Raw genomic sequence first — 23,709 nt, forward strand, 5'->3', positions numbered from 1 at the left:
GGTCCCTGTGAGGGCTACTCCCAGGCGCCGTCCTTTCAGCAAGGGCACTTGGGTGGTTTTGGAAGCTCTCCAAGAGACACGGGGCAGCATGGGACCCCACCCTTGCCCCCAGACCTCCTCCTGCTCATCAGGACGGTCCTCACCTTGGAGGAACGTCCTGCATCCTGGAGGGAAACACAGAGGCCAGAGCAGGCAGGACACACACGGGTCTGGCTCCCATGTGGGTGAGAGGGACAGAGTCCCCCAGGTGGGATCAGACGCGCGGGGTGGGGCCGTGACTTGGGTTCCTCAGGCCCCGTGGTGGGCGCTGGGTCTCGCTCACGGGTGAGGACCACGCCTCGTGGGTGAGACCCGCCCTTGGCGCACTCCTCCCATGGAGGGCGGGTGCTGTTGAGGAAAGAACAGAGATCCTGGGCCAGGCTGCGGGCTGGGGCTCTTGCACCCAGGGGACACCTCCTGACCCCTGGCCTACCGGCTCCCACCCGTAAGCACTCCCCGCTCCCTGGACCGAATGGCAGCGGGAATGGCCCGTGAAACGCCTTCTCAGCCCCACGGCGCAGCGCTGACGCCGTGCTAACGGCCATCAGGCCCCTCACCCGCTGGTGGGGCACAGCGTGCTCGGCCCCATGTGAACACGAGGAAACCAGAGGGCCTGCCTTGCGGGGCATCCCCACGGGGCCCTCTGGGACTCAGCACCTGCCAGGCGGACCCCGGGGCCGAGAAGCTTTCTGTTGGAAGGTGGCCCTCGAGGCCACTGTGAGCATCCGTCTGGGCGGCGGGCTAGCTCCTGTGACGCGCCTGCCCTCTCTGAACCCAGGTGCTCCCGCTGGGACCTAGATACCAGCTCTATTCCAGAAACACGTGTGGTGTGTGCGCGCATGTGGGTATTTTAGGAAGCTGAATGATGGGCAGGGTGGGAGATGCAGGAAGGGGTTCTATATTTAGCCCACTGAACCGCGTTGTGGCTTTAAGACCTCTTCAGGCGCGTCTTGGGTGCTTTAAAACAACGCTGCTTCGGGCAGCAGCACGAGCACGTGGCCACCTCCAGCCGGGCATGTACTCACCCCTGAGTGGTTCCACGGGAGGGGGCTTCCAGCAGAGGCCCAGGGTGGTCGGGGCAGCTGGTGCCCCTCATCCTTGTCCAGCACCGTGGCCTCGGCACCGTCACCGCAGAGGCTCAAGGACGGCGGGGTCGGGGTGGGGGAGAGGCTGTGGTCCAAGGGCCAGGTGGGCTCGTGCCCCAGGAGAGCGAGGGGCTCCCGGCGGCTGCGCAGCTCCTGGGCAGTTGTTCACTGAACCGAGAGGGCTCTCCCGTCGCCAGGTCTGGGGCCACGCTGGGTGGGCTGCACCTGGCGTCCCAGGTGTGCAGAGCTCGGGTGGTTATGCTGGGGGAAAGTTTCGCTCAGGAGGAGGGGGTGTGGCCTGGGGCTCACTCCTCTTCCGCTTCCGTTCCAGGGCTCGGCGCCTATCCTGGTGGCCATGGTGATCTTGCTGAACATCGGAGTCGCCATTTTGTTTATTAACTTTTTCATCTGAGGAGACTGTCGCATTAGCAAAAGCAGCTGGTGTACACACGGGGGACATTAAAAGCAGAACGACAGAAGGGAAGGCTCGTAGCTCGGACACCCAACGACAACTTCCTGGTCTTCTCACAGAACCACGTGATTGGGTATTACTCACAGTTTGCCTTTTTTTCTGGGTCATGTTTTTTGGATTTTAGCCAAAATTCTTTGCTTGTATAACACTCTGCTGTGTGGCATGGCAGAAGGAGGCCAGCACGCCGACCCTCCAGCTTGACGTGGAAAGAGAAGGGATCCCGGCAAATCAATGGCAAAAAATACAGTCACCACCGTCATCACACCCCCGTCTGGGCCGTGGAAAAGGAGGCAACCAGAGGCAGAGCCCCTGGAGCGCCCAGCAGCTAGCGGGTGGCAAGCCCTAGCGTGAGGCACGGGAGAGGGCGCCCGCTCCAGCTGCTAGTGGCCTGGGCCTTTTTCTGTTTTAAATCTGTGCTGCACACTTACTTAGGGAAGCAGAGACCTGCTTTCTCTTCTGCCCATGAAACGACCACAACCCGGCCCTCCTGCAGCCCCGACACTGAGTCTTATGGCAAAGTCCTTCTTTTCCCCACTGTCCCCCCCCCAACCCCAGACCCCAGGGCTGCTGTGCTGTGGGCATCCAGGGGGCTGGCACCAGGGCCAGGGAGCACTGCGGGCATGGGGAGGGCCTCACTTGGACAGCCTGCCGTTGGGCCTGGGCTCAGAGCACGTGGCGTTTCTGCACTGAGGATGCAGGCTGTGCGTCCAGGCTGTCAGATGTCCGCGGCCCCGACGGCCCCCACACGATGTCGTCCTCTCAGTGTGTCACTGAGCCACGGGTTTGCACATTCTTGTCCTGTGCCTGCCTCGACTTCCCTCACAGATATGCATATTCTTCCAGATGCCTCGCCCACACTCGGGAGCTGGTCGGGTCCCAGGACAGGAATGTGTTTGAAACCCGGTGGCTTGACAATTCCTGAGAAATCATGGCATATCCATCTCCAAAATATGCAACGTACCTTGTTTCAATCCAACAAAACCAGGTTCCTGGTGTGTCTGCCCTTCCTGCCAGCGTTGTCCCACCGTCCAAACAACAGAATAAGGTCCCGGACTGTCTGGATGCCCCGTGGTCCCAGCCATGGAGCAGCCGCGGCCACGCGCATGGAGGTGTCTGTGGGGCCCCTGCACCCACGCCTGGGAAGGTCCTGGGCGCGGCCGTCCGCGGACCCTGCCTTGCTTTGCTTATGTTCAGCTGTTTCTCTGCTACCTTTCGAGCAGATTTCTTTACTACACTGCACTGGATTGCTATATTTTTAACCAGAAATAAACTAAAGATTAGAGCATGTTCCCGTTAAATTCAGTTTTTCTTCTGTTACATACTCACCCCCCGTCCCTTCTCACAGTTGGGTTGCGTTGGGGGTCTTCTTTCAGGGAGTGGGGACACAGGAGAGGGAGGGAGGAGCCACGGGAAATCCGTCTCTGGCGATGATGCTTTCTAAAGGGGTGTTTCACGTTTTTGTACACCTTACTTCCCGTTCCTTTTTTACAACTGCGTGGTTGCCGCAGCCCTGGAGTGAACCAAATAAACATGCCTGCTCCTCGCAGCTCTCTGCGTCGTCCGTGCTGGGTGTGTGGCTTGTGATTCTGTCTGCAACGCGCTGTGAAGATCAGAAAGACTTCTGTGCATTCCAGTAACTGCAACACAAAATGGTACCTACACAGGCAGGTTGCATCCTCCCATGTGAGCACACACCGTGACGTAACGTAGCTACGCAGAAAAGCAACAGCACAGATGCCCATCGTGCGAGGCAAGCAGTGGTTTCGGGGCTGGGGCTCACGGGGGGGCTGGCCAGCGTCCCACCACTTGTCTGGCTGCCAGTAACACAACTGAAACCCAGAGCAGCACCCACGTTACTGCCACTTCCCTACACCCGGTGAATTCCGAGTGGATTCCACCGAGACCACGATGCACTGGGTCTGAGAGGCCCTGAAAGCTAGTTTTTACCTGGTTTCCAGAGCAGGCTGCCCTGCACACAGGCCTAACGCTTTCGCTCAGCCTGGCCAGTCTTTCCTACCTGCCGGAGGCCGGGGTTCCCGGCAGGCGTGCCCGTGAGCCCCTCTGGGCCAGGCTGGCTGACCCCGCTTCTGCCGGGCGCCTTCCTGGTGGACACGCGGGGCAGGGCAAGAACAGATGCCGTCGCGAGGCCCTAGTGGCGCGGAGCGCTGACGGGTTTCAATTAATCCCAGAGCAACCTCGTGAGAGTCATCTTCTCTCCTAACAGCTGCTCCCGTGCTTGAGATGTGAAAACCAGAGGCAGAGAAACTGAGTTACCTGAGCTGAGCCGGGGAGCGGGGGCACAGGCCACCCCCTGCTGCCCAGCCATCCCCCACCCCCAGGCTGGGAAGCTGCACCCGCATCTCACCTGCGAGAGCGGGAGAGGACGCTGCACAGGGTATGCGACACCCGCACCCAAACGACTGACGGGGAAGACGCTGCCCATGCAGAAAAGCTCAGCACGGCCACGAGAACACAACGCCCGCGGCTGAGGCCACTCCAGGGGAGGGCGGAGAGGGCTCCAAACACAAGGACTTCCCACACCCCGTCTAACAGCCATAAGCCCATTTCTCTGTTAGACGCCCTCTGGGTGGGGCGTGGGAGGATGACAGGCGCTCTCCTACACGCACGAAGCCCACGGCTCCCCCGGGCTGCACGGAGAACGCGGTGCGGGTCCCACAGACTCCCGCCGGACCCGGCAAACATCCAACGCCCAGCCTGGCCATCAGAGTGCTCCCTTTCATCTCAAGAGCCCCACTTTGGACAGGAAGTTACACAGCCGCCCCACATAAAAACCGAAGGGCGTTCCCGAGCCCAAGGGAGAGACCCAGGCAACAAGCCCAAGACGCTCTGGACCGCTGGAGCAGACGAACGTTCGGGAAAGTGAATGAAATGAACTGTTTCCGGTTTTCACCCTTTTCTGAGCTCGGGTACCATCCCCCTGGGTCCTCCAGGCGTCCTGGGTGGAGGCCCACCCACTCTGGACCGAGCTCAGCTCAGCCTTACAGGTCTTGTCTCCAACGCTCCATGCCTTTCGTCTCAGAAACTTACCGTGAAGGGGCCTCCCAGGCGTCACGACCTCTCTCCTCACTAACACGCGGGCCGCCCACCCACCGACGGCATCCAGCTTGTCCCGTCGTGACATCGAGTCAGCACCACGACAGAGTCACTGTTGATCTTTCCAGGGACGAGGATTTGCTGCTGGTCAGCGAAGGAGGAGGATCGAGAGTCCAGATGAGGGTGCAGGAGTGAGGGGGGGGCCGGGCTCGGGGCCTGGTCAGTCTCGCTCTCCTGCCCAGGGCTGTCCAGGTGTCAGGAAACGGGCAGGAAGCAAACAGTGAAAAACCACCGGCCCCAAGTGCCGACCAGTGTCACTAACGCAGCCTTAAAAGAAGAAAAAGTGCAGCTGCCTTCGTGTAAGACCAGAGAACGAAGCCGCTCCTGTACAGCACGCCCATGAGCCCGGGCAACATGACCTCAAGGATGTGGACCACCCTCCAGGGTGGGTACGAGGCGCCAGGCACCGAGATGCCGGGGCCCGTCCTCCAGCAGGGGCCGCCAGGCGCCCAGCAGGAAGGAGGCGGCCGCAAGGGGGGGGCCCAAAGCAGGCGGACACCCGAGGGCGACGGAAGCAATGCCTAACGCTCCCCAGACACGGCACGTGCGTTAGCACAGACGGAGCTTCTGGAGTCCGCTTCCACCCCAACGTGGAAGAGCCTGGGATGCAAACAGGCAACACACTTTGTTCCAGATCGCCCCCCACCTCAGGGAAGCAGGCACCCCCGGGGGTGGATCACAGTGTGGACGCGGCCAGGCCCAGGCCTGGATCTGGGGCAGCACCCCTCTCGCGCCCACCTCGCTGCCCCCAACACACACCTCTCACAGTACGCTGAGGCTCACACGGCTATCACATGTGCACACCCTTCCCGTCCTGTCACAGGTGGATGCAGGTCTCCAGCTGTGCAGCTGCTGCCTGGCAACACGGTGACAGCACAACCCTAGCCCTGGAGGCCCCAAGGAGTGGCCGAGATGGGCCTCGGCTGGACTCTGCCCTCCACCCCCTGGCGGTTCCTCGTTCAGCCCATTTCAGTAGCTCACTCCACGCCTGCCAGGACGCTCAGACAGGCACCAGGCTCCTCCTGAGAGGGCAGCGCTAGACACACCCAAGGTAGGCGTGAGAATTCCTGGTCCCTTCAGAGCAGAGCACACTGGTATCCCAGGGCCTCCTGCGTGTGGACCACAGAACAGACCGAGGGTTTTCCGGCAGGTATTGTGTTCAGCCGTGACCAAGAGACGGGCCTGGCCCAAGGGTGCCCCGCTCTGAGCGCCATCAACAGGACCATCAGGCAGCCAACTGCCACTCAGTGGGTGACTCCCACCCCACACCAAGCCCGCAGAGGGCAGAGACGGGGCAGGAGGGGCCGCGCTCCACCGCCCTAGCAAGGGCTTCCCAACGCTGGGAGCTGGTACGGCGAGGAGACGGGCATGAATGCAGGGGAGCAGGGTACAGCCTCCCCCCGTGCTGCTCCTGCACCCCTGGGACCCCCAGCTCTTCCCACTGGGCCTCTCGGGGAGCCCAGCTCCAGTGACAGCAATGTGGCCTGCGCTCACCGCCGGGCCTGCCGCGTGGCGGTCTGCCCCGCGCTGCAGAGCTGTGGCTCACGTGTGGGCAGATGAGCCCCTGATGCTGACCTGGTGCTTCTCTGACAACGTCCTCCAGCGGGACCCTGCTTATGGGTACCACGCACCACCTCCAAAGAAATGCCACCCGACGCAGCCTGACTGAAGTAAACCCACACGGTCCGTTCCGTGCGGGTGAGCCCTCACTCACGTGCTGAAGCCACTAACCTGACACGGATGCCCTCCTGTGATTCTCTCACACATCAGTCTCAACCTGCACTTTCTCTTCTCCCTCCTTATGTCCTGGTGCGTGTAAACTGTTAATACAGGCAATCGTTTTGCACACTGACAGAAAGGCAATGTCGACTGCGTTGATTCTTCTCATTGATGAAGCGGTGAAAACGTTACCCTTTGCCTTTCTTCTCTTCTTTCAGCTGGAAAAATGGCTTAGTTACTTACCAAATGAAAATAACTTTCCTTAACGAATGTAACTGTTTAAATCGTACCGCTACTACGTTCTTCACTACCTGCAAGTGAGGGACGCTGTCGAGATTAAAGAAAACTTTCCCTCCTTTTGGTAATAAACGCCACCATCTGAGAGCTCGGTAACTTGCATCATCTCGGTGTAAGTCAGCGTCTTCACTGCAGATCCCTTCTATTGCCCACGCTTTGAGATGCACACACACAAACTCCTCACGGAACCAGGTGTATGTTACCTGACGGCGTCCGTCTATCGTGTTTGGAGGGTCTCAGGACGCTGAGCAGCACAGCTCTGAGAGCAGGGATCTGAAATGCGCCCCTTCCCTCGCCAGCGCTGCCCCACTGGGCGCCAGCCCCTCACCGACCCGGGAGCCCACCTCGCGCCCGCTCCCCTCCGCCAGCCAACGGAGGACACAGAGGCAGCTGGCAGAGGCACGCTCTGCTGAGGGACCGCCCAGCAGCGTTGCTCCAAACCTACCTCAACTTTCTGAAACTTCGACAGCCTTGTGTCTCTTGGGGCGGTTACTGTTTCCTTCCGACTGGAGTCTCTCTGACCTCCACACCCTCCCCGCACCCCCATCCCTGCCCCAAGGCCGGGAGGAAACCGCCTCTCCTGCGTTCTCGGCTCAGGGTCCTGCGCTCCACGAGCTGCCCTGGTCCCGGTCCTGACCCAGGTCCAGGATCACAGAGAGCCCCCGCTCTGCCCCCGCACAGCCTGCCGACCAGGCCTGGCCCTGGCTGCACTGCGCGGTTCCTCGGCCCCAGACGGCACACATCCAGGGGGCTCCGAGGTGAATGGCTGGGCTGGCCAGAGCCTAGATCACCTCGGCCCTGGCCCCGTGGCCACCAGCTGCGCCCGTCGGTGCCTCAGCTTCCACTGGAGGCTGTGTTCAGAGCCCTGATGACCAGGCCTGGCCTCGGACGGATCTTCCACAGAAGCGCAGGTGACCGTGGTCTAAGCTCTGGACCAACAGCTTCCACGCAGCTTTGCTTTCTGACCTAAGACACCTGGGAAGACAGCAGCGAGCAGAGGCATCGCACGCCCACCCGAGCTGCAGCCACCGCGCTCCTCCAGGCAGGACCTACTGCCCCTCCCTGGCCACACTCCTCCAGTGGAAGCTCCAGGCACACTGTCACATTCTCATCCCCACACACGGTGGGGGGGGGGTCCCTAAGCACACGTCTCTCTCGTGTCACGTGGCCAGTGCCTGAGCGAGGCCTCAGGAGGGCCTCCTCTACCCAGCGTGGACAGCAAAGCAGCCGTTTCCCCGGCAGCCCCGCCCAGCGTGTGGTCCCCCAGCACGTTTCTACTGTCACGGAGCACTGACTTCCTACCTGCACCGACTTGGTACAAAAACCGGATGTCACGCTGCAATAAACACCGCTGTCACATGCTAACAAACACGCCACAGACGACTCTGTGAACGACAAGGATCTCCGAGCTCGCTGTGTGTTTCCCTTGATTTCTGCTCAATTCAGTCCAACCCCAAGGAATCCACCGCCTCAGACCAACCCTCTCAAATTATCGAAGCCCGACGCCGTCAGCCAGCTGAGCTGCTCCTGGGAAGCGGGGAGAAAGCAGCACAGCTATTCACACTCAAACCCCACAAAGCCCTCCAGGGGCTCTGGAGTGGTGTCCGCAGGAGTGACGGGGCCAGCTGGTGGGCACCAGCGACAGACAGAGGCAGAACCCGTCCAAAGGCGGGCCAGTGAGGGGGTCTTACCAACAGGTCAGCAGACCCAGGAGCAGGCAAGACAAATGTCCACTCAGGGCCCTCGCTGACCCTGAATACAGCTGTCACCATGCTGTTCTGGCTCCAGCAATGCAGGGAACAGAGGCCTAGGGCTCTGTGCTGGCCGTCCAGGCGCCAGAAGCATTCAGTTCGGCAAACCAGCTGCCGGCAGGCAGAAGGGGGAACGGTGAGCTGGCCGCTGCCCTCCCTGGGGACCCCGCAGTCCTGCACCGTACACCCACCTCTCCTTGCAACTGCCCCACCGAAGGGACGCTCTGATCACGGGGGTGACACAGCAGAGGCAGCTCCCCGTGTGGAGCGTGTGCTTGTCTTCCTGTCCCTCAAACGGCGTCCTCAGCAATAACCCCGTGGACAGGACAGCAGAGCCAAGAGCAAAAGAGAAGTTTCTTCCGGGGGCTGTCATCTTTTTCTACTTCTTTGATTCCAAACTACCTTCCCTGGAGTCTCACCCGCTTGCAGGCTCCTTCCTCTGTAATAACAACGGCCCCGGGAACAGAAGCCTGCGCTGGGGCCGACGCTCTCCCAGCCACCTTCTCCCAAGGCAGCAGCCCAGAGAGCGGGAGCTGTACGCCTGGGCCTCGCACCGCGAGCACACAAGGCAGGTACCGGGAGGGCCTCTGCGGCCCCCGCGGGCCTGCCGTGGCATCCAGCCTGGCTTTGAGCCCTGCCCGCCTGCCCCGGCACCCACGGGGAGCCGCAAGCAAGACGCTGAAGCCGGAGCGCCTGCCCAAGCCCTGTGACCGGGACCCCCATGGGCTCTGCCAGGCCCCGAACCAGAGGGAGGCTCTGGTGGGCAGAGGCGAGGAGAGCGCTTCCTACTCCTGATCCGCGTGCAGTCAGGCGGGAGAAGTCTGACGAGTGAGGTCACACGGCCGGAGGTGCGGGGGCCGAGCACGGCGAGAAGATAAGTGCTGCTTGGGGTGAGGGGCTGCTTCTGGGCAAGCTGGCCTCGACCTTCCACGGAAGCCTGCCCGGGCCCGGGCCCGCTCTGCTGGGTGGGTGCGCCCACTCTCCACTTCTAACTTCCAGGTCATGAGCAGGATGGCCCGTTCAAGGTAACGATGGGTTGTTCGGCCGTCACTGAAAACTAAGAACCCTGCTTTCTCGTTACTGATGATACTTTAGATGAAGATGAATTCACCTGGTGTGAATTCAAAGCCCAAGCTCTGCCCCAATTACATAAACGAAGAGCAGCCTCCTGCCATTAACCCTGGAGCAGGCACCAGTGAGCGTGCCCGGTAGGGGACGGCGAGGCCGTGTGGGGACAGTGGGGCCCGCCCTCCGGTTTCCTGCCCTCTTCTGCTGCTGTGCGAAGGACGACCTTGAGCCCGAAGGGGAGAGGGCAGAGCACAGCTCCACCACCTCCTCCCCAAAGGTGGGGAGCAGCCAGAGGAGCTGGGCACACGGCACTCCAAGAGACCCCAGGCACAGCCACGTGGCAGAGCGAGCAGACCAGCCCACAACAGGCTTTATTCTCCAGAGAACCGAGAAAACGCGTACAGGAGGCGGTGGGCGGCCACCGATCATTTTTAAAAAGGAAGGAGTCGGCTGAACGTGCAGGCGGGCAGAACCCGTCTCCTAGTTTTGCAGAGGGGAACCCCGCAAAGCCCGCAGCGTTCCACTTCATGATCAAGGTGCCGCCTGCCGTGTAGGCGGCTCCCCCTCACCATCAGCTCGGCCCGACCCAGCCCGAGGCCCCGCCAGAACCACCGGGGCCCGGAGGCTGCACGAAAGACCACCCTCGCGGCAGCAGCCCCCTGCCAAGTCCAGTTTATTTTAAACCGCACGCAGCGCGCTGAGGGCAGGGAACCCCACCCCCTCAGTCTAGGCTCTGGCGGGTGTGCGGCTGCGGCTGAGTCATCAGAGAAAGCCACGGCCACAGCCCGGGCGGCTCTCAGCGCTCTCCTCTCCGGGGCCCGGCGTTGTCCGCGCCAGCTTCGCCCACTACTGCTCGGTCCTGGGCAGGGAGTCTGCGAACGGCTCACCGGGCGCCGCCGAGGGGCGTTGCTCTTTCGTGGGGAAAGGGGAATAAGAAAGAAACGGGTTCAGTCGGGGAAGGAGCAAACGTGCTGCGAGCACCCGGATTTACATGGAGGACGTCACGAGGCCGTCACGACCCTGCTTAGACAGCGAGTGCTCAAACGTACTCCAGACACAATTAGAAAAAACACTTCAGCTGACCTCAGGAGCGCACCTACACAGCAAAGTCAAATTTTAACAGAAACTTGGTAAAATTTTACGTACCCTTGTCACCGACAAAAATGAGGGCTCCGGCAGAGAAGTGACCTGAGCGGTGAGCCCTGGGGCCCCTCCTCAGCACCGGCTGTGGCCGCGCGGCCCCCGTGGCACACTCACCCCTGGCCTCCTCACCGCTGTCCTCGTCCTCTTCACTCTCCCCGCCGCCCTCGGCGCCCTTGACCTCGTCGCTGTCCTCCTCCGAGTCGGTCTCCTCCAGCCACTCCTGAGATTCTTTAAGCAAAAGCAAAAACCACAGTGTCAACACGACCAGGGCACCGGGGAAACTGCAGGCGAGCCGCGGCCGCCCCCAGGAGCCCACCTTCTGCCTGGACACGCGGATGTGAGTGCGGGGGCCCCGACCCCAGCACGTCTGGAGCTCACGGCAAACATCACATCCCCACGTGTCGAGGCAGAGACAAGCAGAGTGAGAAGCTGCGCTCCAAGACAGCAGTCGTCTCGCACAGCCGCTCAGGGCCTCTGCCCAGACGTGTGGATTGTAAGGGATTTCAGCCTCAGACCCAAGGACCGAGCAGTGACCGAGTCCAGCGCAGCCTGTGGTGCAACACGGCAGCGGAGACGGGTGGGCCGCCAGTCTGCTCCCGGGCACACACGCGCACCGCGGGGAAAACGCGCGTCCCGTCCGCTCTGCCGGGGCAGGTCCGAGGCTTACGAGTGGCGTCGGGGTGAGGCCGCTCCCTCCCCCAGGCCCCCTGCAGGGATGGCCGTGCACAGACATGCCCCTGGGCAACAGGGCCCTCCCCCCGGGGCTGAGGGCACGGGGGCGAGAGGGGGCAGAGGCGTGCAGCACTCTGCGGGTGCACGGCAGACAAGCTGGGGGGCTCCCGAGGCAACTCCAGAGGTGCTACCCCCTCACCTGGATCCATCTCCACCAGGACGGTCCACTCCTCCATCTTGTGGAGGTCGAGGCAGTACAGGTCGCTGAGGGTGACCTGGCGGTCGCCAGCCTCAAACATGCCCCCATAGAGGTAGAGGCGCCCGTGCTTCACGGCCAGCATGGCGCTGGAGCGGGCGCTCGGCTCCACCGCAGGGACCGCCGCCTCGCTGGGGCCATCGTCGCTGTCGTCGGACTCGGGCTGTCCCGCCGGGCCCCGGGCAGCGAGCCCCTGCTGGATGGTGGCCACGGTCCCGTCCTCTGCCACCAGCTCTCTGGCCACCTGCAGGGGCTCCTGCGCCCGGGTCCCCCTCAGTTCCTGCTTGCTGGAATCCCCGGGCTCCCCTCTTCTGCCCCGCCTGCGCCTCCTCTTCTCCACCTTGGGCCCCTGGTGATAAAGAGCAAAGGCACCGCGACTCAGGACGGGGGTCAGCGAGCGCCCGACAGCCAGAGGAGCCCCGTCCTCTTGCTGGCCCTCCCCGGGGAGCACACCACCCCTGCCTGGTGTGCCCTCTGAGGGGAACGGGCAGCAGATACCAGCCCTCACACGCTGCCCGACTCCCCTCAGAGGCGCCCAGGCACTTCAACCGGAGCCAGCCTTTGCCACACAGTGGACCAGCCGCCCTCCTTCGGCCACAGGGCCCTGCTTCTGAGGCCCCTGACCTGATGAAGCCCCCAGGGATGTCATTCCCGGGAGAGCAGCCACTATGCCGCGTCTCTCAGGCTGGTGCCGGCAGGAGGGGCAGAGGCGACCCAGTCCCTGCTTACGGGGACAGTAAAGATGGTGGCAGCTCCACAGAGCCTCACAGACAGAGGGACCGGGGAGGCCCTGGGCATCACTGACAGAGGTGACAGCCGGGCAGGCCCTGCGCTGGCTGCAGGTCTGGGGCCCAGGTACCTTCAGCTGCCCCGCGAACCAGCGGTTCCTGACGGGGTCGTAGAAGTGCAGGTCACTGAGGAAGTGGCCCTCCAGGCTCTCGTCCTCCTCATCGTCACACACACCCCCAAACAGCAGCGTCTGATGGTTCGGGGCCACAGCCACCGAGAAGCCGGACCTTGGGGTGGGCTTGGCTCCGGAAGGGTTGACCCGAGTCCAGGCCCATCTGCCTGATGAGGAGAGGAAATAAGGACGGGGGGCCTGCAGAATGCCATGGCCGTCGTTCTGTGCCTGCGGGTCCGGCACACCCTGGAGGCCATGCCTCCTCCTCGAGGGTCAGTCTGCACTGAGGTAGGGAACCTGTCCACACAGCCTCCCAACACTTGCCCAGGGGCGCCGTGCGGCTGTGATGTGAAGGGTGAGGGAGAGGCGGGCGCACCAGCTCCGGGGGACCCCGTACACTGTGCCCTCGGGCGGGGCCCTCCGACCTCAGACACCCCCAGAACCTCCCGTGGGCCAGGCACTGTGGTCCTTCCTTCTAGGAGGGCGCCGTGTTTACGCAGCAACCCTCAACATGTGGCCTGGCACAAAGCACGGGGGAGTCTTCCCAACGCGCCCAGAAGGAGGAACTGGGGTGTGTTTTCTTTAATGAACATTTAGAAGAAGCTAGAGAAGCAGCCAAGAGCAAGCCCCCTGGAGGCGCAGCCCTAGCGGCACTAGTGGGCCACAAGGTCACTCACAACAACCAGCATCTAACGCTTAAAGAGAAGAGAAGCATCAGCGTGCCGTGCACGTGGCTGCGGGAGTCGCTTTCCCGGCTGTGCCGGATGCGTCTCAGGACACGCCATGTACTTTTCACTGGGGGCCAAGGGCCTGACGGCCAGACGCGGGAGCTGAACACAAGGGCTGGGGTCCCACTGCCTAGAACACAGTCCACTTTCAAGTTCAAGTGCGCTGACATGTAAAAGGGGCTCTAAACCTTGGCTCCCACGTCCCCATCAGTCACCGCAATCCGGCGTGGTTGGGACCTGAGAAACGCCTTGTATGTGACGTTTCTGCAGCCTCTGCTTGAAGAACGTCACAGCAGGAAAGAGGAAACGTTCCTGCCCAGCAGGCCTCTTGTCTTACGGAGACGGGTCTCACAGGGGCCAAGGGGCAGCCAGGACCACACGGGCCCCATCCACTTAGGCCCCTCTCCCATCACGTGCACCATGCAAACTAACCACCTCCCGACTTCTGAGCTTGAAAAATGAGCACTGGGAAGCCACCCTGGTGTCCATCAACAGAGGAACGGATATAGAAGATGTGTGTGTGTACGTACACACACACACACGCACACACGCACACGCACGCACACGCACACACACGCGCACACACACACACACACACACACACTGGAATATCACTCAGCCATGAAAAAGAATGAAACGATGCCATTTGCAGCAACCTGGAGGGACCTAGAGATTATCATACTAAGTGAAGTCAGACAGAGAAAGACAAATACCATATGAGATCACTTGTATGTGGAATCTAAAAAGATGATACAAATGAACTTATTCACAGGAGAAACTGACTCACAGACAAAGAAAACAAACTTATGCTTACCAAAGCGGAAAAGCAGGGAGGGATAAATTAGGAGTATGGGATTAACAGGTACACACTACTATATATAAAATAATTAACAAACGACCTTCTCTATAGTACAGGAAACTCTACTCAATATTTTATAATAACCTATAAGGGAAAAGAATCTAAAAAACAACACATACACGTATGTATGACTGAATCATTTTGCTGTACACCTAAAACTAACACAACATTGTACATTAACTATACTTCAAATAAAACAAACAAACAGTGGGCATTTCAACCCCACAAGATGCCTTCCAAAAGTCTACGTCCTAACATTAAGCAAGAACAAATGAGAGATGACACAGATGCCGTGGCCCCGCCCCCAAGAAGGGAGCTGTGGATGGACTGACATCACCTGTGTTTCTAACTCAGTGCGTCCTCAACGCCCCAGAGAGGACACGGGGGCTGTTCATGGAGTGCCCCACCAGCCCCGCGACCCCCTGCCCGCTTCCCCCAGCGACACACTGACCACCCGCGTGGTCTGTCACCTGCACGGCGCATGTACCTTCTCTTCCCTCCTCAGCCTTCAGCAGGAACATGTCGGAGTGCTGGGTACCTCTGTCCACATCCTTCCTGACTCTCTGCAAAAGGAAAAGGGAGCCGTGACAAATGCCACGTGCTGTGCGAAGCCACGCAAGGCCCCCCAGGCTTGTGGTCCCGTCTCCCGTGGAGGTGACTCGCTAGCCTTCAGACCAGCCTCAAAATCTGAAACACAACAGGTTCCATCCAGACCGCCTCTGAGCAGACAGAATAGATGACCACAGGCTGGGGACACCCCAGAGCTCTCCTCTCAGAGCTTCCTGTGGCTGTGAGCCGAGCCCTGCTCTGGATGGGCGGGGTCGCCGCAGGGACCCTCCTATCATCACACAGCCACCCTCCATCTCCAACGCCTGTGCCCTCAATTCCCATCGCCTTCCCAGTAATGGGCTTCAAGCTTCGGTGCGAGGATCAAACGCTCTGTGCAGAAGCCGGCACAGCCATTCAAAGAGCTTTCCTGAGCTGCAGACACCGGGCCTGCTGCTTCACACCAGGCTTACGGCGCCGGGCAGACCACACCCTTCACTCTCCCGAGCAGCTGCACTGAGACGGCATGTTCCTCTCTTCCAGCAGGCAGCAGGGGAAGCGGCTGCCACTTCCATGCCCACCTTCCAGGCCAAAAGCCCAGCACCCTCAGGAACCAAATCCACACGAGGGGCTTCCCTGGTGGTACACTGGTTAAGAATCCGCCTGCCAATCCAGGGGACACGGGTTCGAGCCCTGGTCCGGGAAAATCCCACATGTCGCGGAGCAACTAAGCGCATGCGCCACAACTACTGAGCCTGCGCTCTAGAGCTCGCGTGCTGCAACTACTGAGCCTGCGTGCCACAACTACTGAAGCCCATGCACCTAGAGCCTGTGCTCCACAACAAGAGAAGCCACCACAATGAGATGCCCACGCACCGCAACAAAGAGCAGCCCCCGCTCACCGCAACCAGAGAAAACCCACACGCAGCAACGAAGACCCAACACAGCCAAAAATAAATAAATAAAATAAATTAAAAAAAATAAATCCACACGAGGCCTTGCCCACTGGCCGCACACTGCAGGAATGCAGTGCCGTCTGCTTGTGTCGCAAACTTGACCACAGCCGGGCTCCAGCCCTTCCCTCTCAGCCCCTTGCCCTCCTGCACCTGCGGGCATCCACGGCACTGCTCCGCCGACAGCAACCTTCCTTCCTTAGAACCAACGAGCTGAGGAGAACTTTCATGCTGTCACATTTCAATACACCCCCCGAGGCCTGTACGCCAGAGCCCTCCCTGAGAACGCCGCTCTGCCCGCCCGGGGCCACAGCTTCCACACAGTGGCCGGCGTGGCAGAGCCCGGGGCTGGGGAGGCGAGGAGGCTGCTCCCCATGAAGCATGTAACTCCCACTCCACCTCCCCTTCCTGACAGGGGTGATGAGAGGCCCGTGCGCTAGTCCCTCACCCAGTGGCCTGCGCCGTCCTTCCAGTAACGCGAATCACACTGGCCGGACACTCACTCTCCTCACTGGACTAGAGGAGAACGCAGAATGTGCGTGAAGCCCTGGAGCTGTCAAACTTCCCCCAGGACGTGCAAGGCTCCGCACGGGGTCTCAGCTCGTCCCCAAGGGGGAGTGGACGCTAACGCCATGGAGCAGTGACTTGGGCGTGCACCTGACAGCTTTCCTTCCGCTGCTCGCAAATCTCTGTCTCGTACGGTATTAATGGAGCCCAAAGACATCTGAGAGAGCCGTGTACCAAGGGTCACAACACTACGCTGCTCCTGTGGAGGGCGTTCCCACCCAGAAGAACCCCAGTGTCACACCCACGCCTTTACCACCAACTCTGGTAAATCCCCCGTGAGCGCCAACAGAGCAGCTTCTCACTGCCATCAAATGCCGAAGGCCTGGCGTGAGTGGCCCTGAATCAAAGGGACTCGGATCACCCCCCAGCTGTCCGCGTGGCTGCAGAAAAGCCGCATTTGGGAGTCAGGCGCTGCTTGGACTGAAGTGGCATCAGCCTGACGAGGGCTTGCTGTTCATCACCGGGTTTGAGGAGCATCTACTGCGATAAAGCATCAGTTCTGGGCACTGCACACAGCTGGCGACAGCCGCCTGTTTCGCAGGGCCCTCCCAGCTGTCACGCGTCTAGCCACACCCCAGGCAGGTCACAACCACAAATCCCAAGTCAGTTTTCCTTTCCAGAACAAGGGCTGGCCGCTGGCTGGGTGGGGGTGTGGCAGGGTGGACGGAGGTGGCCGGGGCACCTCCCTGCCACAGCCATCACTTACGCTGCATGTTTCGGGGGCGTGTGGATAAGAGCGCAACGTGACCGTAAAGAACCTTAGTGTGTTCACACAGGAGCAGATCAACACCACCTCTGTCCACTTCTCATTCCACAGAAAGGACTGTTCATATTAATCTAATGAACTATTATTGGAAGTTTTCATCGCTGGTGAAACTGAAAAGGCAGCAGACAGAAGTCACTCTGCACCCCACACACGCGTCTTACCTGCTTCGAGTAGCCCCCGTAGATGACGATGCTGCCCTGGGCGGTGACGGTCATCTGGCAGCCTGACCTGGGTGTGGGCCCAGTCCCGGACGGGGACAGCCTGCTCCACGTGAAAGCGTCCAGGTTGAAGGCATACAGGTCATTGTAATAGATGTAATCTCTGTTATAATATAGGAACACAAAAAGGCGGTGACGTGAAAAAGTGAACTTGATCTAAAATAAAGGTACGTTTGCTACCGTATGGACTAAGTTATCGGTTTAATTAAAGTTTAAATTCATAGGAAAGGACAGCAAGCCTATGTGGGTTTGCACTTGAAGCCAGAAATAACGCTGGCCCAGAGAAGCACTGTAACATGCCTGGATCCGAAAGTCTTTTCCTTCTGAAAGTTACGTGATACATCCTTACACAGCTTATACAATCACAGTCTTGCAAAACAACTCCATTAGTTTTCTGTATGTGTAACCTTAAGCGGGACAATGAACTATGCACCAATACCCTGCGTCCTCAGAAGGGAGATATTACAGCTTGGCAAGCGCTGTGGAGACCCCGGGCTGGGCAGAGACGGGGCAAAGCGTTCCTGGAACTGAGAGAGAACTCCTGGAGCCCACAAGCCCGAGCCAAAGCCCAGAGGCCATGGCTGAGGCATCCAAGAGGCACAGTGGCCTTGCCCTGCTCAAAGCTCCTGGGGCTTCAGTGGCAAAGGACTCAAAACACACATGGGGCCTTGAGGAGGGAGCACGTGTGTGAGGAAAGCAGCAGTTCTGCCAGAGACACAGAGGCAACCGTGTGTCCTGACGGGAATTTCACAGGTGGCCACGGGCAAAGCCAAGGGGCCTTGGGTCAGAATTACACGGAAGAATGAGAGATGCCCCCCAGCTACTCCACACGGAGAGCTGGGCCCGATGTTCGCAGGAAGAAAGCATGGATGCACGGAAGGACTGAGCAGCCCCACCGGTCAGACGTGATTCCTGACTCCCCTGCTGCACTCAGGTCACCCACGCCTGGCGCCCTGCAGCCAACGTGCAGGTCACTGAGCTCCCCGGAGTGCTGTCCAAAGCAGGGCACTGGGAACAGGGTGAGCCACGTGACCGCTCCACCGAACACACCCTTCCGTGGGAGGAGGGCTTTCAAGTAGATGAAGTGAGGAACCAGGGGCACAGTTTTTAAAAGACTTCACCACATTCCACAGTTTTCTCAGATTTCACGTTGCAAATTTCCAGGAAAAAAAATATTCTATTCTGCACGTAGGGTAAACAACAACTGTCATTGGGTTTTAAAGGTCAAACTGTACTTTGTTTAATATGGATGGTGACCACACAGATACCTGTTTGAGGAACTTCAACTTTTCTATATGTTTGAAATACTTCATAAAAAATAATTTTAAACAAAGTAACAGATAATAGCTTTTGAAAAACGTTCTGAGTTTGAAATGGTTCCAAGTTACAACCACCGTAAAACCTGAGTCATTTCGTAACCTGTGAGTTTCAGGAGAAGGGCCTGCGTAGACCCCACTCACTGTCCCGCACACGACAGGTGCTGAATTAGCACACTGACGTCGCATGAACCCCCGTGTCTGCGATGGCAAACGATTATGTGCTTTGCTCAGGGTTTTAAATGTAAACAACAGTCCTTTAAATAAGAATTTTAAAAAGCAGAATAGGCTCTCTTCTCCTAAATGGCAAGAAACCGAACACGTGCAGGTCAGGAAACGGACCATGGGCAGGAGACGGACCAGGACAGGGCAGGGAGCCGGGGTGGAGGCAGGAGACGGACCAGGGGTAGGAGATTAACCAGGACAGAAAACCAGGGTGTAGGCAAGAGACAAACCAGGAGCAGGAGACGTTACCAGGGGCAGGGAGCCGAGGGGTGCAGCGCGACAGACTATGGGAGTAACTGAACATCTGCAATCTTTGGTCGAGGACAAGTTCTACTACCTAACAGTTACCTTGGTTTCCTCATCTTTAACTTGAGATAATATAACCTACTCTCCCTATAGCTTGGTTTTTAAGTGAATTCTGTAAAAACCACTTGGTGAACTCTGTGACGAGACATAAAATTTAAGCACTATTATACCCAGATTACGTCTTTAAGATACACAATCATTCCTTGTTTTATGTGAATTTGACTTTAAAAATCTCCTCCCAAAGCACTTAAGAATTATACCCTGGGAGACCTTCAAGATGGCAGAAGAGTAAGACGTGGAGATCACCTTCCTCCCCACAGATACACCAGAAATACATCTACATGTGGAACAACTCCTACAGAACACCTACTGAACGCTGGCAGAAGACCTCAGACCTCCCAAAAGGCAAGAAACTCCCCACGTACCTGGGTAGGGCAAAAGAAAAAACAGAGACAGAAGAATAGGAACGGGACCTGCACCAGTGGGAGGGAGCTGTGAAGGAGGAAAGGTTTCCACACACTAGAAGCCCCTTCACTGGCGGAGACGGGGGGATGGCGGGGGGGAGCTTCGGAGCCACGGAGGAGAGCGCAGCAACAAGGGTGCGGAGGGCAAGGCGGAGAGATGCCTGCACAGAGGATCGGTGCCGACCTGCACTCACCAGCCCGAGAGGCTTGTGCTCACCCGCCGGGGCGGGCGGGGGCTGGGGGCTGAGGCTCGGGCTTCGGAGGTCAGATCCCAGGGAGAGGACGGGGGTTGGCGGCGTGAACACAGCCTGAAGGGGGCTAGTGTGCCACAGCTAGCCAGGACGGAGTCCGGGAAAAAGTCTGGAACTGCCTAGGAGGCAAGAGACCATTGTTTCAAGGTGCACGAAGAGAGGGGGTTCAGAGCACCGCCTAAACGAGCTCCAGAGATGGGCGCAAGCCACGGCTATCAGCGCGGACCCCAGAGACGGGCATGAGACGCTAAGGCTGCTGCTGTCGCCGCCAAGAAGCCTGTGTGCGAGCACAGGTCACTCTCCACACCCCCCTTCCGGGGAGCCCCGCCACTGCCAGGGTCCCGGGATCCAGGGACAACTTCCCCGGGAGAACGCACGGCGGGCCTCAGGTTGGTGCAACGTCACGGCGCCTCTGATGCCGCAGGCCTGCCCCGCACTCCGTGCCCCTCCCTCCCCCACCCCCCCGGCCTGAGTGAGCCAGAGCCCCCGAATCAGCGGCTCCTTTAACCCCGTCCTGTCTGAGCGAAGAACAGACGCCCTACACGCAAAGGCGGGGCCACATCCAAAGCTGAGCCCCTGGGAGCTGTGAGAACAAAGAAGAGAAAGGGAAATCTCTCCCAGCAGCCTCAGGAGCAGCGGATTAAAGCTCCACAGTCAACTTGATGTACCTGCATCGGTGGAATACATGAATAGACAGCAAGTCATCCCAAATCGAGGAGGTGGACTTTGGGAGCAACGATATTTGTATTTTTTTCCTTTTTCTCTTTTGCGGGTGTGTATGTGTATGCTTCTGTGTGTGATTTTCTCTGTATAGCTTTGCTTTTACCATTTATCCTAGGGTTTTGTCTGTCAGGGTTTTTTTTGGTTTGTTTAGTATAGATTTTAGTGCTTGTTATCAGTGGTGGATTTGTTTTTTGGTTTGGTTGCCCTCTTCTTTCTTTTTTTAAATTACTTTTTAATTTTAAATAATTATTTTTTTATTTTAATAACTTTATTTTATTTATTTTTCTTTCTTTCCTTCTTTTTTTCTCCCTTTTATTCTGAGCCATGTGGATGATATAGGGTCTTGGTGCTCCAGCCGGGTGTCAGGGTTGTGCCTCTGAGGTGGGAGAGCCTAGGTCAGGACATTGGTCCACCAGAGACCTCCCAACTCCACGTAATATCAAACAGCGAAAATCTCCCGGAGATCTCCATCTCCACGCTAAGACCCAGCTCCACTCAACAACCAGCAAGCTACAGTGCTGGACACCCTACGCCAAACAACTAGCAAGACAGGAACACAACCCCACCCATTAGCAGAGAGGCTGCCTAAAATCATAAGGTCACAGACACCCCAAAAGACACCACCGGACGCAGACCTGCCCGAGAGAAAGACAAGGTCCAGCCTCATCCACCAGAACACAGGCACTAGTCCCCTCCACCAGGAAGCCTACACAACTCACTGAACCAACCTTAGCCACTAGGGGCAGACAGCAGTAACAACAGGAACTACGAACCTGCAGCCTGCGAAAAGGAGACCCCAAACATAGTAAGTGAAGCAAAATGAGAAGACAGAGAAACACACAGCAGATGAAGGAGCAAGGTAAAAACCCACCAGACCTAACAAATGAAGAGGAAACTGGCAGTCTACCTGAAAAAGAATTCAGAGTAACGACAGTAAAGATGATCCAAACTCTTGGAAATAGAATGGAGAAAATACAATAAACGTTTAACAAGGAACTAGAAGAACTAAAGAGCAAGCAAACAATGAACAACACAATAAATGAAATTAAAAATTCTCTAGAAGGAATCAATAGCAGACTAACTGAGGCAGAAGAACGGATAAGTGACCTGGAAGATAAAATAGTGGAAATAACTGCTGCAGAGCAGAATAAAGAAAAAAGAATGAAAAGAATTGAGGACAGAGGCTTCCCTGGTGGCACAGTGGTTAAGAATCTGCCTGCCAGTGCGGGAGACATGGGTTCAAGCCCTGGTCTGGGAAGATCCCACATGCCGCGGAGCAACTAAGCCCATGCACCACAACTACTGAGACTGCGCCCTAGAGCCACCGAGCCACAACTACTGAGCCCGTGTACCACAAGTGCTGAAGGCCGTGCACCTAGAGCCCATGCTCCCAACAAGAGAAGCCACCACAATGAGAAGCCTGCACACTGCAACAAAGAGTAGCCCCCGCGTGCAACAACTAGAGAAAGCCCACGCACAGCAACGAGGACCCAACACAGCCAAAAATAAATAAAATAAAATAAATTTATAAAAAAAAAAGAATTGAGGACAGTCTCAGAGACCTCTGGAACAACATTAAACGCACCAACGCACCAACATTCAAATAACCCCACCAACATTAGGGGTCCCAAAAGAAGAGGAGAAAAAGAAAGGGACTGAGAAAATATCTGAAGAGATTATAGCTGAAAACTTCCCTAATATGGGAAAGGAAATAGTTAATCAAGTCCAGGAAGCACAGAGAGTCCCATACAGGATAACTCCAAGGAGAAAAACACCAAGACACATATTAATCAAACTATCAAAAATTAAATACAAAGAAAACATATTAAAAGCAGCAAGGGAAAAACAACAAATAACATGCGAGGGAGTCCCCATAAGGTTAACAGCTGATCTTTCAGCAGAAACTCTGCAAGCCAGAAGGGAGTGGCAGGACATATTGAAAGTGATGAAAGGGAAAAACCTACAACCGAGATTACTCTACCCAGCAAGGATCTCACTCAGATTTGACAGAGAAATTAAAACCTTTACAGACAAGCAAAAGCTAAGAGAATTCAGCACCACCAAACCAGCTTTACAAGAAATGCTACAGGAACTTGTCTAGGCAGGAAACACAAGAGAAGGTAGAGACCTACGATAACAAACCCAAAACAACTAAGAAAATGGTAATAGGAACATACATATCGATAATTACCTTAAACATAAATGCATTAAATACTCCAACCAAAAGACACAGACTGGCTGAATGGATACAAATACAAGACCCATATATATGCTGTCTGTAAGAGACCCACTTCAGACCTAGGGACACATACAGACTGAAAGTGAGGGGATGGAAAAAGATATTCCATGCAAATGGAAATCAAAAGAAAGCTGCAGTACCAATACTCATATCAGACAAAATAGACTTTAAAATAAAGTCTAGGGCTACCCTGGTGGCGCAGTGGTTGAGAGTCCGCCTGCCGATGCAGGGGACACGGGTTCATGCCCCGGTCCGGGAAGATCCCACATGCCGCGGAGCGGCTGGGCCCGTGAGCCATGGCCGCTGGGCCTGCGCATCCGGAGCCTGTGCTCCACAACGGGAGAGGCCACAGCAGTGAGAGGCCCGCATACCGCCAAAACAAAAACAAAAAAAATAAAATAAGGTCTATTTTATTTTAGATGTTACATAATGATCAAGGGATCAATCCAAGAAGAAGATATAACAACTGTAAACATTTATGCACCCAACACAGGAGCACCTCAATACATAAGGCAAATGCTAACAGCCATAAAAAGGGAAAGCGACAGTAACAGAAGCACAGTAGGGGACTTTAACACCCCACTTTCACCAATAGATCATCCAAAATGAAAATAAATAAGGAAACACAAGCTTCAAATGATACATTAAACAAGACGGACTTAATTGATACTTATAGGACATTCCATCCAAAAACAACAGAATACACTTTCTTCTCAAGTGCTCATGGAACATTCTCCAGGATAGATCATATCCTGGGTCACAAATCAAGCCTTGATAAATTTAAGAAAACTGAAATCGTATCAAGTATCTTTTCCGATGACAACACTATGAGACTAGATATCAATTACAGGAAAAAATCTGTAAAAAATACAAACACATGGAGGCTAAACAATACACTACTTAATAACCAAGAGATCACTGAGGAAATCAAAAAATACCTAGAAACAAATGACAATGAAAACACGACGACCCAAAACCTATGGGATGCAGCAAAAGTAGTTCTAAGAGGGAAGTTTATAGCAATACAATGC

The 23,709-nt window shown here is 57.1% G+C and overlaps 2 protein-coding genes across 19 annotated transcripts in view; one reads left to right on the forward strand and one right to left on the reverse strand.

Annotated features, from left to right (window-relative positions):
• JPH3 (junctophilin 3) overlaps positions 1-3,161 on the forward strand; it is a 170,731-nt gene extending 167,570 nt beyond the window's left edge. For both annotated transcript variants that reach the window (XM_060288495.1, XM_030849155.2), the window contains one exon: positions 1,456-3,161. In XM_060288495.1, the coding sequence (XP_060144478.1) occupies positions 1,456-1,536 (81 nt within the window). In that variant the 3' untranslated portion in view covers positions 1,537-3,161. The remainder of the gene's footprint in view (positions 1-1,455) is intronic.
• Positions 1-23,709, reverse strand: part of KLHDC4 (kelch domain containing 4) — a 69,525-nt gene that overhangs the window by 3,783 nt on the left and 42,033 nt on the right. For 3 of the 17 annotated variants that reach the window (XM_060288510.1, XM_060288496.1, XM_070044135.1), the window contains 10 exons: positions 17,098-17,257; positions 14,592-14,667; positions 12,476-12,684; positions 11,560-11,965; positions 10,803-10,916; positions 8,029-10,456; positions 6,741-7,701; positions 6,442-6,647; positions 1,065-4,977; positions 144-387 (listed from right to left, as the gene is read on the reverse strand). In XM_060288510.1, coding sequence (XP_060144493.1) covers positions 10,392-10,456; positions 10,803-10,916; positions 11,560-11,965; positions 12,476-12,684; positions 14,592-14,667; positions 17,098-17,257 — 1,030 coding nt within the window. In that variant the 3' untranslated portion in view covers positions 144-387; positions 1,065-4,977; positions 6,442-6,647; positions 6,741-7,701; positions 8,029-10,391. Of the gene's footprint in view, positions 1-143; positions 388-1,064; positions 4,978-5,152; positions 6,648-6,740; positions 7,702-8,028; positions 10,457-10,802; positions 10,917-11,559; positions 11,966-12,475; positions 12,685-14,591; positions 14,668-17,097; positions 17,258-23,709 lie in introns of those variants that run through there. The other 14 variants (XM_060288505.1, XM_060288498.1, XM_060288508.1 and 11 more) reach the window with 14 other exon arrangements.

This window comes from Globicephala melas, chromosome 19 (assembly GCF_963455315.2).
Source record: "Globicephala melas chromosome 19, mGloMel1.2, whole genome shotgun sequence".
NCBI lineage: Eukaryota > Metazoa > Chordata > Mammalia > Artiodactyla > Delphinidae > Globicephala > Globicephala melas.